At 39.5% G+C, this 14,423-nt stretch overlaps 1 protein-coding gene across 5 annotated transcripts in view; it reads right to left on the reverse strand.

The window, feature by feature from the left end:
- Window positions 1-14,423, reverse strand: part of AGL (amylo-alpha-1,6-glucosidase and 4-alpha-glucanotransferase) — an 88,703-nt gene that overhangs the window by 56,378 nt on the left and 17,902 nt on the right. For all 5 annotated transcript variants that reach the window (XM_008263966.4, XM_008263969.4, XM_008263968.4 and 2 more), the window contains 7 exon segments: window positions 9,652-9,833; window positions 9,385-9,496; window positions 5,364-5,487; window positions 4,922-5,024; window positions 4,725-4,822; window positions 3,340-3,479; window positions 1,180-1,367 (listed from right to left, as the gene is read on the reverse strand). In XM_008263966.4, coding sequence (XP_008262188.1) covers window positions 1,180-1,367; window positions 3,340-3,479; window positions 4,725-4,822; window positions 4,922-5,024; window positions 5,364-5,487; window positions 9,385-9,496; window positions 9,652-9,833 — 947 coding nt within the window.

Here is a 14,423-nt window from a genome sequence, read left to right on the forward strand (position 1 = left end):
TAGTTCTTTCATAATATGCATTTTCCATGAACTTTTTGAAGACTTTTCATGTTTAGTGCAGTTTTATCAAATTGAAGCCAGCTTTTCCCACAGATGATAATCAACTCTTAAACTCCTACATCTTATAATTTCTACTTCTGTAATTTATGTTTAACATTGGTGTTTACTTTTAAGTTGAGAATAAGAAAATACTGGCACAATCAAAAATCAGATTGGTTACAAACTTTTTTTTAACTTTATTTTTATGTTTTCACAAAAGTTAATAAAATACTTGAAATTCTACCAGCCAGCAAGTAGAATCCCAGAGGATTTTGTAATTCACAATCAAGCAAAATAAAATCTCAATATTGTTTCTGCTGATGTTATAACAGTCTTACATGAATATATTTTTTGCTGATGCTAAAGGCATAGAAAATAAATACCCTGCCATTTTTGAAGTGAAACAATGTTCTGCCTGCTACACTAATGTACACTAACTCTCTCTGTTTCAAATTAAGCTTTCATCACAGGACTTAAAACATATATATGACACTTTTAAAATTACAACAATAGATTTTTTTCAGATAAGCACAAATTTCGAAAGAACACTAAATTGTCACTAGGAAGCTACCGAATATCTTAGAAGCAGAATGAAAATGTAAGTGCTTATTTATAAGATTGTATTAGGTAGAACAGAAAACCGTAAATACTGGCATTGTTCAAAACTCAGAGAGACAACATTTATGTTTACACTTTCATTTTTATAAATAACTAATAAAAATTCAAACAGTAAGGCTAAAGGTAGGCTTACTATACCATATAGTTAGTATTTTATAATTACCATTATGTGTATTAGGCTACTCCACAGTAGCTAATGTATATTGAAAGCAACCTAAAAATAACACAAATATTTAAATATTATCAGTATGCAATATGGTTGTAACATGTTATGAGAGAACATAATCAATTTCCCTAAGTTAAAATTTAAAAATTAACTCATAAATATTATATAGCACAGTATTCCATAGCAACTGCACCAAAAAATTGTTAGAATTGTGCCAATTATGCAAAAGTATTAAATTCTACCTAAACAATGCTGGTGTCCAACTAGCAAAGGAAACATGCATCTGCACAGTCTCTCTAAGGAAAGCTAAGAATGAATACTGAATTTCTTAAAGCAGATGAATTATCATTCTGTACCTCGGCTACATGAAGAGGTGTTGAATGGCAATTATCAAGACGTACTCCTTGGAAATAAGTTGCAATTATTTCAGTGTATTTTCTCATGTGTGCCCAGAGATAAGGACAGTCCTCTGGTTTAGTTCCATAGCGTAATTTAACACTGTCTCCCCAGCAAATAAGTTCTCTTCTTAAATAAACATCTGAACCTGTTAAGAAAGAAGCCTGCTTTCAATGGTTCAAGAAATAAAATGACAGGCTGGCACTATGGCACAGTGGGTTAAAGCCCCAGCCTGTAGTGGTTGTATCCAATATGGGCACCAGTTCGAGTCCTGACTGCTCCACTTCTGATCCAGCTCCCTGCTAATGTGCCTGGGAATGCAGCAGAGGATGGTCCAAATCCTTGGTTCCCTGCACTCACATGGGAGACCTGGAAGAAGCTCCTGGCTGCTGGCTTTGGATTGGGTCAGCTACAGCCTTTGTGGCCATTTGGGGAATGAATGAGCAGACAGAAGATCTCTCTGTCTGTCTGTCTCTACCACACTCTGTAACTCTGTCTTTCAAATAAATTAAATCTTTAAAAGAATCGTCTTTAAAAGAAATAGAATGAAAACACTGCTGTTTTCAAGTCACGTTGGTTATTTCTACCACAAAGGACAAGCTAGTTAAAATTATATCTAAAGTGATATGGAACAAAGCTTTAAAAATTAATATTAGTTTTTATCTCATACCTATTTTATAAAAATTCTAGCTGATAGTCTCTTTGAAAAATATGTGCTCAGTTTCAAAAATCAAGTTATTTCTTCAGGGAAAATAGTGATACTGATATCATATAACCTTCACAGTTATAATTCCATCAAAAACATTATAAGCTCCATCTGTATCTTTCTTACATTTTTGACAATAGATTATATTAAATCCATGACATAGAAATGGCTTTTTTATTTAAACTGGCCAGAAAAGAAAGAGAAAATACATAAACCCAAAGTTACATTTTTTTAAACAGAAGATAAGACTTCTTAATTAACTATAATATTGCTAAAATGAATTCCAAGTTCTGAAATACTAAAAATAAATATATTATTTACAAAATTCTTCCTAGCAATAAAATAACTATATAAAATAGGTTGCTGGGCCAGTGCCATGGCTCAATAGGCTAATCCTTTGCCTGCAGCGCTGGCACTCTGGGTTCTAGTTCCGGTAGGGGCACCGGTTCTGTCCCAGTTGCTCTTCTTCCAGTCCAGCTCTCTTTTGTGGCCCGGGAAGGCAGTGGAGGATGGCCCAAGTACTTAGGCCCTGCACCCGCATGGGAGACCAGGAGAAGCACCTGGCTCCTGGCTTCAGATTGGTGCAGTTCTGGCCGTTGCGGCCATCTGGGGAGTGAACCAATGGAAGGAAGACGCTAAGAGTTAGGGGGAAATCTAAAACAATTATTTTCTAGTTTAACTACCAAACAAGTACCTTAATACTTTCCTTTTATGGAAATCTAATATCCCTGGTTTCAGACTTTTTTAAAAAATGCAATATACAGGGCTGGCGCAGTGGTACAGTAGGTTAATCCTCCGCCTACGGCGCCAGCATCCCATATAGATGCCGGTTCTAGTCTTGACTGCTCCACTTCCAATCCAGCTCTCTGCTATGGCCTGGAAGATGGCCTGAGTGCTTGGGCCCCCACACGCACGTGGGAGACCAGGAAGAAGCTCCTGGCTCCTGGCTTCGGATTGGTGCAGCTCCTCCCGTTGCAGCTATTTGGGGAATGAACCAAAGGAAGGAAGACCTTTCTCTCTGTCTCTCCCTCTCATTGTCTGTAACTCAACCTTTCAAATAAAATAAATACAATCTTTAAAAAAAATTTGTCTAAAAAATGCAACATAACAATATTTTACCTGAATAAAAGCTTATGTAGACCTATAATATATAAAGTAGATACATAAATGCTCATCTATTTGAGAAAGTGAGAGGTAGGAGGCACAGGAGAGGAAAGGAGATAAACCTCCCCAACTTTTTTGCCAACTCCTTCTGTTCTCTCCCAAAGTGATGCATCTCTGATACCTCTGGGTCAAACGGTTTAAAGACCACTAGCCTCATGGGGTAGGAAAAAAAATCAATAAAAGAAATTATATTTTCAGTTTACCACAAACTCTGTTTTCCCTATTCATACAGACATTAAAAGTAATGTACCTGGTTCAGCAAAGTTTCGAAGAGGATCATCTCCCATTACCCAACCATTATGTGCCATGAAGAAACAAGCTTTGTTTGGGAGGTGAATCATAGTTTCTTCTGTAGATACAGGCATTTCCTCAAATGGAAAAGTAAAGTACCTATGGAGAGAAAATCGAATATTACATCCAGACAGAGACACTACTTGGAGAGAATCTGAATTAGCAATATTAAAATTTTTTTCTAATGAACAGAAAAAATGAGTTTTGTGCCATTTATAGAAAATACACTTCCATATGGGTCAAAGATCTTCAGTGGATTTTTTGAGTAAATCTGGCAGCATTCAAGGAATGAAGAGTTAACAGTATACCATAACCAGCTAATACTTTAAGTAATTTTTAAAAGCTCATAAAATTACAAGATCATTGCGGTATTAATGTTACTCTGCAAAGGTTTTTACTACACTCAAACTGCCCAACTCATGCTGCATGTTAGGTATAAAGTAAGGAGCAAGATACTCATTCAACTTGATTAACAATCTTTTTTTTTTTTTTTAATTTTACTGAGTGCTACGATTTGAGTGTGAATTCAAGGGGTGGAACCTTAATTCCTCTATGCAGCAGTACTGGAAGGAGGAACCTGATGGGAGCTATTTGGGTCCTGGGAGTGGAGCTCTTATAAATGAACTGACTTCCTCATCTGAGCTCTTGCTCTCAAAAGATTGGATTAGTTATCACAAGAGTGGACTGTTATAAAGTAAGGCTGCCTCTCTTATTTTGTCTCTTCTGCGCACCCTGACCTGCTCATCTGTTTTTCCCCAGGGGTTGAAGCAGCCTGAGACCCTCAACAGAAGTGGAACAGATGCCAGCATCATGCTCTTGGACTTCACAGCCTCTAGAACTGTGAGCCAAAATAAACTCCTTTATAAACTAAGCTTATTTTCCAAATCAAAACTTCTATTTCAATTTAAGTAATATACTGAGAGGCCAGTGTTGTGGTGCAGCAGGTTAAGCCACCATTTGCAATGCCAGTATCCTTTATGGGCACCAGTTTGAGGCTCAGCTGCTCCACTTCTGATCCAGCTCTCTGATAATGCACCTGGGAAAGAAGCAGAAGATGGCTCAAGTCTCTGGGTCTCTGCACCCAGGTGGGAGACGTGGAAGAAGCTCCTGGCTCCTGGCTTCAGTCTGGCCCAGCCCTAGTCATGCAGGGGAGTGAACCAGAGGGTAGAAGACCTCTATTTCTCCCTCTCTCTTTTTCTATAACTTTGTCCTTAAAATAAATAAAATAAATATTTTAAAAAGTACTGAAATTATACAGTAAAGGAAATACTTAGGTTAATCTGGAAAATTAAATACAAGTCTAAAATTTTAATCATCAATGAGAAGAAAACAAAAATGGAATACCTGGTAACTAAAGGATATTTTCTAGTGACAGGTCCTAATTTAGGACCATGGCCAGCCAGTCGTTCATAAAACACATTTCCCAAAAGACAGTTAACTGCCTGGAAAATATTAAATTATGTTACATCATTATCATCAGCAGCAGCAACAAAATATTATTAAGACTCAAAGAAAAACAGCAATTCAAAAATAAGTAAGACCTGTTCCTGATGATAGTTCATGAGTTGATGCTTCTCTGAATTTAATTCCTCAATTCTCTTCCGGAACCAGTTACAGCATTCTTCAATTGCAGCTGGCCCATTGCTAGAGCAGATAGAGTATTACAAACTTAGTGTTTAATTGTTTTTGCAAAAATCTACACTTAAAAATTTCCTAACAAGATACACAAAAACCTTAATCATCACAATATTTTAAGTCTGGTAGAAGTATACAAATTGTAAAAGGGTTTACACACATTCAGGGGAACATGACTTTGACACCCAGAGAAAGTGGGAAGATGTCATGTGTTGAAGCAGAATTATGGTGTTTTACTTTACTTCATTTTTTACGAATGGTTTTAATAGGTAGAATAAAAATAATATTTGCTATAAAAGTTTATAAATAATATTATTCCTTATTTTCTAAGAAGAACACATAACATACTCGTGTGGTATGAAAGTTGCTAGTGCAATGTTCATATCTACAGTACAGCCAAACCGTCTGTATTCAGGATCCTGGATAATCTTGAGATGTTGTTTTGGATCTGACTTGATTACCCTCCAAGTTTCTGAAAGAAAAGATGATATCTTAAGTGCAAATATCCACACTGGATGAACACAGAGAACAGACAATGTGTATTTATTTTATAAATGACCATACACTATGAAGTATTATGGTGGTACTTTAAATGAGTATAAAAGAATGGATTATCAACTCAACATTGTTTTTTTGAAATACAACATTAAATGCCCTCTTTGTATAACACACAAAAACAAATTCCAGGTATATTAAATATTTAAATGTAAAAATATAAGATTCAGAAGAAAACAGAATGTTAATGAAAGGTCTTTTCTAAACATGTTATAGAATCAGAAGTCATAAAAAACTGACATTTTGAAAAGAGAACCCACCATAAACAAGAATTAAAAGATCAACAGCATACTAGGATGATATAATGGAGGCCTGTATAATAAGGAATCATCAATAATAATGAATCAATATGAAAAAATTTTAAAAACCAATAGAACAACAATCCAGTAGAAAATAACTCAAGAAATATTAACAATTAAGAGAAGAAATATGTCTAATTATGTGAAAATATACTTTATTAATAAGCAAAGATTAAAATAAAGTATGTTTTGCCTCATTGACAAAGAATATGAAGATTAATGGCACCTAATGTTGGTGAGGATATTGTCTGTGGTAATGTAGGTTGGTATAACTTAGAAAACGCCACTTGGCAATATCATATTTGAAATTTGTATACCCATTGACCTGGCAATTTTATTTCTAACAATTTACCCTATATTTAGTAATATAAGTAAACATAACATGTACAAGAATATATTGTTTGCACTGCTGCTTGTAAAGTGTAAGTTCCACTAGGGCCATGTTCACCACTTAGTCTCCACACCTAGGAAAATGTCCAGTGCACAGTAGGTGGTTCAATAAATACGAAGGTACTTCAAAATGTCCAGGAAAAATTTAAGATAAATTTATTTTAGTGCAAAAATTTTGGAAATCAATGCATAGTTTTTTTCATAATACATAATTTCCACTAACATTTTGAAGACCCTTTCTATGCACTGAATGAATTAGTGAACAATGAAAAAACCAGAAACAGCTAGCTAAACTTAAGTACTTTAAAACATAATGTATTGTCACTGTAGATTTAAAAAAATAAGGTTCAGTGCTGTGATATAGCGGGTAAGGCCGCTGCCTGAAGCAGCACTGGCATCCCATGTGGGTGCCAGTTCATGTCCTTGCTGCTCCACTTTTGATTCAATTCAATTCCCTGCCAATGCACCAAGTCCCTGGGCCCCTGCACACATGTGGGAGACCAAGAAGAAGCTCCTGGCGGCCAGCGCTGCGGCTCACTAGGCTAATCCTCTGCCTGCGGCGCTGGCACCCTGGGTTCTAGTCCTGGTTGGGGCACCGGTTCTGTCCTGGTTGCTCTTCCTGGCTCCTGGCTTTGGACCTGCGCAGTGTGCAGGCAGTGGTGGCCATTTGGGGGTTGAACCAATGGAAGGAAGACCTTTCTCTGTCTCTCTCTCTCACTGTCTAACTCTGCCTGACAAAAAAAAAAAAAAAAAAAAAAAAAAAAAAAAAAAAAAGAAGCTCCTGGCTTCAGATCAGCTGAGCTCCAGCCATTGGGGCCATTTGAAGTGTGAACCAGCAAATGGAAAATCTCTGTCTCTTCCTCTTTCTCTATAACTACCTTCCAAATAAAATAAATCTTAAAAAAAAAAGAAATAGAACTGTAGTAAACTCATATTGTCAACTAAAAGAATTAGCTGTTAGTATTTGCCCTAGTCTTATTTGAGTATATAAGTTATATATGTACAGAAATTATGTATATCATTTATATAGAGGTAATTACATAAAAAAACTACACTTAAAATTTAAATTTCTTTCAAAAGAGAGTCTAAAGGAGGCATAAATGATTAGTTCTCCCTAAAAAGGGAATTTGGGGAGAATGAAAGTCACATTGTATTATAATTTTTAATGATTTGTCTTTTTTTCTTTATAATGAGTATGTATCATTCCATATAAGTAATATAGCTCATAAATTTTAGAGGGAAAGGAAGATAGAGGTCCTTTGATAAAGTGAAATATGAAGAAGGCCAGTATCAAAAACTGTGGTACACAATTTTTTTTTTTTGGACAGGCAGAGTGGACAGTGAGAGAGACAGAGAGAAAGGTCTTCCTTTTGCTGTTGGTTCACCCTCCAATAGCCGCCGCGGCCGGTGCACTGCGCTGATCCGATGGCAGGAGCCAGGTACTTATCCTGGTCTCCCATGGGGTGCAGGGCCCAAGCACTTGGGCCATCCTCCACTGTACTCCCTGGCCACAGCAGAGAGCTGGCCTGGGAGAGAGGCAACCGGGACAGAATCCGGCACCCCGACCAGGACTAGAACCCGGTGTGCCAGCGCCGCAAGGCGGAGGATTAGCCTAGTGAACCGCGGCGCCGGCTGTGGTACACAATTGTAAAGTTGATACCTGAATCTGACTGAGCTTCCTGAATCTTAGATCATATTGACTTCTACTTTAAGGGTGTCATTTCTGAGGCCTCTTCTCATTGTGGTTTCTGGATGAGAAAGATAAGTCATTATGTTAAGAACTCCCCCAAATCCTCATTGATAAATTATCCTACACTAACTGCAGATATATTTTTTAAGATTATTTAAAAAATTTATTTGAAAGGCAAAATGACAGAGAAAGAAGGAGAGAGGGAGAGGGAGAGGGAGAGAGAGAGAGAGAGAGAGAGAGAGAAAATCCTTCATCTGCTGGTTTACTTCCCAAATGGTCCCATCTGCCGGGCTGAAGTCAGGAGCCAGGAACTCCTTCCTGGTCTCCTGGGTGGAAGGCAGGGGCTTAAGCTCTTGGGCCATCTTTCACTGCCTTCCCAGGTACATTCGTAGGAAGCAAGATGGGAAGCAGAGTAGTCTGGATTCGAACCAGCACTCCAATATGGATGCTGGTATCCCAGGCAGCAGCTTAACCTGCTGTGCCACAAAGCCAGCCCCTTCAGATACACTTTTTAGAACTCTTTTAAATTATTTCCTAGAAACCTAATTTCACGTTTTTGTGTGGTTTCTCCTATCTTTTGTTGGAGGCTCTTTTATTAACTTTTTGATTAGTTATGTCCTTAACTGAAGATTTCTTTACGTCTTGAAACTCACTAATACATGGCTTCAATATCACTAATGGTTAAGAGGCCTCCTAAATGGTGTGCACCATCAGTCTGGAAGCCCTCTATGTCAGCTAAGGTTCTTGCTGTAGACTGCAGACTAGCACATCTCTCAGTCTTTCTCAGGTGAAGTAAACTGCTCCACCTACCTTCCACTCACAGTTTTAACAAAGATACACTAAATTCCATATTCTGAGATTTTTTTTTTTGACAGGCAGAGTGGACAGTGAGAGAGAGAGTCAGAGAAAGGTCTTCCTTTGCCGTTGGTTCACCCTCCAATGGCCACCACGGCGGGCGCACCGCGCTGATCCGAAGGCAGGAGCCAGGTGCCTATCCTGATCTCCCATGGGGTGCAGGGCCCAAGCACTTGGGCCATCCTCCACTGCACTCCCTGGCCACAGCAGAGAGCTGGCCTGGAAGAGGGGCAACCGGGACAGAATCCGGCACCCCGACCAGGACTAGAACCTGGTGTGCCGGCGCCGCAAGGCGGAGGATTAGCCTATTGAGCCACGGTGCCAGCCCGTATTCTAAGAATTTTAACAAACCAATTATAAGATACCGTCCCCAAAGGAAAAAAAATGTTATGTACTATTATGACATGTCTTTTAGATGTCACTCCTCAGCTTCCAAAATCATAGTTTTATAACATTAAATATGACGTTTATAGTAACAGATCTAATAACAATGTTAATCAGAGAAAAGAAAAGTTACCCCTTTAAGAGTAGTATTACCTTTCTTAAAATTGACAGGGACAGTCTAGCGTATGCCCTTTACCTTGTGTTAGAAGTCCTCTAAATTTCTCAACTGCTTTGTAAACGTCTACTTGGAAAAATTCCCAGAGATGAAGCTTTGGAAAAATATCCTCCCAAATTACTTTTCGAATGCACTGAAAAAGGTCAATGGTTAAAAAAATGTATAAATTTTCACCAAATACTGTTTATATATTAATAGAGTCTAAATAATTTTCAACAGTGTATTTAATTTGTACTTTAGAAATTTTGTTATTCTGTTTTTGTGTGGTACTTCTTCACACATACTTACATTCAAATGATGATCATTCTCAATCAAAGCAGGTACTCCTCTGTTTTTGTATTTTCCTTCCGCAACATCACAGGAGAAATGCCACAGTGCTCTGTCTAAGACCCAGGCAGGTTTTAAGTGTGGTGAGTTCACAAGATTATATGCACATTCTGGATGTTCCTGAATCCATTTACTATTAGCAGCTTAAAAAAGGAACACAAAAGAATATCTCATAACTGAATTTGTCAATATCCATTTTGTTTAAAGGTAAAATAAGATATCAATTACTCATTTCCTGCTATATGGGACATAAGCATTTTATAATGACCAAGTCATATGAAAAAAATTTTCTTTGGTTATGGTATCCTATAATTCACTTCACCATACTTTCATTTTTTAAAAAGATTTGTTGGGGCCACCAGTGTGGGGTAGTAGGTTAAGTCTCCGCTTGCAGTGCTAGCATCCCATCTGAGCACCATTGAAGTCCCAGATGCTCCACTTCCTATCCAGTTCCCTGCTAATGGCCTGGGAAAGCAGTAGAAATCAGCCCAAGTGCTTGAGACCCTGCACCCACATGGGAGACCCAGAAGACGCTCCTGGCTCCTGGCTTCAGATCAACCCAGTTCCAGCCATTGTGGCCATTTGGGGAGTGAACTAGCGGATGGAAGATCTCTCTATTTCTCCCTCTCTCTCTAACTCTGCCTCTCAAATAAAAAAAAAAAATCTTTTTTTTTAAAGTTTGTTTTATTTGAAATAACGAGTTACAGAGAGAGACAGGCAGAGACAGAGAACTTCCATCTGCTAGTTCATCCCCCAAATGGCTGCAATGGCTGGAACTGGGCCAGTCCAAAGCTAGGAGCCAGGAGCTTCCTCCAGATCTCCCACATGGGTGCAGGGGCCCAGGCACCTGGGCCATCTTCTGCTGCTCTTCTAGGCATAGCAGCAGGGAGCTGGGTTGGAAGTGGATCATCTGGGACTAAAAAAACGGCCCATAAGGGATGCCAGAACCACAGGCAGTGGCTTTCCCTGCTATGTCACAGCGCTGGCCCCTTTATCATACATTTTTTTAAGATTTTATTTATTTATTTTAGAGGTATAGTTACTGACAGAGAGAGGGAAGACTGAGAGAAAGGTCTTCCATCCTCTGGTTCACTCCCCAAATGGCTACAACGGCCAGAGCTGAGCCAATCCAAAGCTGGGAGTTAGGAGCCTCCTCCAGGTCTCCCATGTTGATACAGGGGCCCCAAGAACTTGGGGCATCTTCCACTGCTTTCCCAGGCCATAAGCAGAGACCTGGATGGGAAGTGGAGCAGCTGCAACAGGAACCAGTATCCATATGGGATGCAGAATTAGCCTACTATAAGCCACAGCACCAGCTCCCCACCATACATTTTTTAAAACTTTTTTTCAGCTTAGAAAATTTTGATGGAAGAAAAATTATTATCTTTTTCAGAGATAACATACATTTGGATAGTTAATCCTAATGGGTGAATAAGATACATTGTTTTGATAAGACCAAAATAAGGCTGAGAAAGCGCTGAAAGGAACACTTAGGAGCTGGTGCTGTGGCTCAGTGGGAAATGCTACTGCCTGTGATGCAGTATTGAGTACCAATGAGTGCTTGCTGTTCCATTTCTGGGCCAGCTCTCTGCTAGTGCACCTGAGAAAGCAGCAAAGATGGCCCAAGTGATTGGGTGCTTGCCACCCACATGGGAGATCTGAAAGAAGTTCCTGGCAACTGGCTTTAGCGTGGCCCTGTCCCAGTCATTGAGGCCATTTGGGGAGTGAACCAGCAGATGGAAGGTATCTCTCTCTCTGCCACTTCTCTCTGTAACTCTTCCTTTCAAATAAATTAAATAAATCTTTTAAAAAAAGAAATAAAGAATAACAGTTGTATCTTTTTTTTTTTTTTTTGGACAGGCAGAGTGGACAGTGAGAGAGAGAGACAGAGAGAAAGGTCTTCCTTTGCCGTTGGTTCACCCTGCAATGGCCGCCGCGGCCAGCGCACCACGCTGATCCGATGGCAGGAGCCAGGTACTTATCCTGGTCTCCCATGGGGTGCAGGGCCCAAGCACTTGGGCCATCCTCCACTGCACTCCCTGGCCACAGCAGAGAGTTGGCCTGGAAGAGGGGCAACCGGGACAGAATCCGGCGCCTCAATCAGGACTAGAACCTGGTGTGCCGGCGCCCCAAGGCGGAGGATTAGCCTAGTGAGTCACGGCGCCGGGTAACAGTTGTATCTTATATGTATCCATCTTCATCAGCCAGTTCAGAATCAGAATCAGAAGTTTGGTAAAGTATACCAAGTACTTACAACATTAAAGATAATTATATCAATTGATTGATTTTCATTTTATTTGAAGGGCACAAAAACATAGAGATCCTCCATTCATTGGCTCACCATCCAAATGTCTGCAACAGCTGGAGCAGGGCCAGGCCGAAGCCAGGAGTCCAGACATAATCCAGTTCTCCCAAATGGGTGGTGGGGACCCAAGGACTTGAGCCATCACCTCTGCTTCCTAGGGTGTGCATTACCAGGAAGCTGGGATAGGAAATAGAGCCAAGACTAGCCTAGACACTCCAATATGAGATAGGCATGCCTGCCCTGCTTTAATTTTTAAAATAAATATAATTTATATACAATTTGATCTTTAAAGATGTATTAATGGCCCTGTTGTGCAGGAAATAAAAGTGGTAATAATTACTGAATATCTACTTCATATCACAAATTGTTGTAAGCAGTTAAAGGCATGAATTTACTTAAAAAAATTCTGTATTTGTTTATTGGAAAGGCAGAGTGACAGAGTGGGAAAGAGACAGACACACATAGAGATTTTCCATTTGCTGGTCTACTCCCTGAATGGTTGCAACACTTAGGTCTGTGCCAGGCTGAAGCCAGGAGCCTTGAATTCCCCCTGCATCTCCCATGTGAGTGGCAGAGGCCAAATACTAGACCATCATCTGCTGCATTCTCAGGCTCACTAGCAGGGACCTGGATCCAAAGTGGAGCACCCCGGACTCGAACTGGTGCTCTGATATGGGATGCCGATGACTCAAGTGGTGGCTTTAACGCACTGTGCCGCAGCGCTGGTCCTGCACCAATTCATTATTTCTCATTTTCTGCCACCCAATGTAAAGCATACTGTTTTGTTCCTTTAACAGTTAATGGACTGAGGCACAGAAAGATAAGCATCTCAGTTGAAGTCCTACAGCCAGAAATTAATGTGGGCAAGTCTCTCTTCAGAATCTGCAATTTACAATCTGCCTGCTGCTGAGATGAATGTACTCATGCCTCATTTACTCAGTTGCTCACCTTTTGAGAGTTTTAGAATCATTATTCTTAGTTTTGTTCATTTATTTGGTAAATCACTTATTTATTTATACTCATAATAAATGTTTGGATGAAGACAGGATACACAGGGGCAGAGATACTGTTAATAAAAGTTAAACTGATAAATCCCCAAATTTGCATCTAGATAGTTTCCCCTACATTCATCATCATATTCACTAAAAATCAAGATGTTTGCTGAAAAGATACAGTGCAGCAATTACTACATCCAATTAGGATTTTCACGTACTAAGAATAAATACTGGGTGTTTGGTGCTAAGGCTTAAGTTAATATTTGGGATGCCTTCATTCTGTACTGGAGTGCCTGTTTGAGTTCTGGCTACTCTGTTTCTGATCTAACTTCCTGCTGATGCCCATCGTGGGAAGGAATAGATGATGATTCAAGGACTTGAGTCTTTGCCATCCTTATCGGAGATCCAAATTGAGGTCCAGGCTCCTGGTTTTCAGCCTGGTCTAGCTCTGGCTGTTGCAGGCATTTGGGGAATGAACCACCTGATAGAAGAACTCTCTGTGTCTCTTTGTTTCTTTGCCTTTCCAATAAAATTAGTTTATTAAAAAAAAAAAACAATAATACTAAGGTTATCTTAAATTTTTAAAGATAAAATCCTGAAATTCTTCCTTTTCTTAATATTTTGAAAGAAAATCAAGTGTAAAATTAAAGAATTCTAAACAGGTGCTGGTGCTGTGGCACAGTAGGCTAAGCCTCCACCTGTGGCACTGGCATCCCATTTGGATGCCGGTTTGTGTCCTGGCTGCTCCTCTTCAATCTACCTTTCTGCTATGGCCTGGCAAAGCAGCAGAGGTTGGCCCAAGCACTTGGGTCCCTGCACCTGCATGGGAGACCTAGGAGAAGCGCCTGACTCCAGGCTTCAGATTGGCCCAGCTCCAGCTATTGTGGCCTTCTGGGGAGTAAAACCTGCAGATGGAATGCTTTTTTTGTCTGTCTCTCCTTCTCTGTCTGTAACTCTAGCTCTCAAATAAACAAAATCTTTAAAAGAAAATCTAAACATTATACAGTAAAAGTGTTTTCTCTAATTCTATATGAAAAAGGAGTTAAACTCCAAACTATGTTTTAACACACAAAATTAAAAAGTAAACATGGACTAGAGTGGCACAGTACTCACTTTTCACAGTAAAACAATTTTACTTGTGATAATTATAAAGAGCAATAGTTTAATATCTCTGGAAATTGCCTGGAATATACAGAGAAACATTTATTCAAGATAAGAATAGCAAGAGTCAATGGCATTTGAACAAAGACTTGCTTGAATTTGATTGGGCCTGCCAACGTAGGGCAGGATGTCTACTACAGCTGTGAGCTGGTGAAAGAAAGAAGCTGTGATACTTCTCTGCCTGCTTACCTGGAGCAAAGCTTCTGTGCCATGGCGCTGCAGGGAATGAAAAACTTACATGCTGGTTGCCCCTCCCAGAGGGAAACTATAAT

Source organism: Oryctolagus cuniculus, chromosome 7 (genome assembly GCF_964237555.1).
Source record: "Oryctolagus cuniculus chromosome 7, mOryCun1.1, whole genome shotgun sequence".
NCBI lineage: Eukaryota > Metazoa > Chordata > Mammalia > Lagomorpha > Leporidae > Oryctolagus > Oryctolagus cuniculus.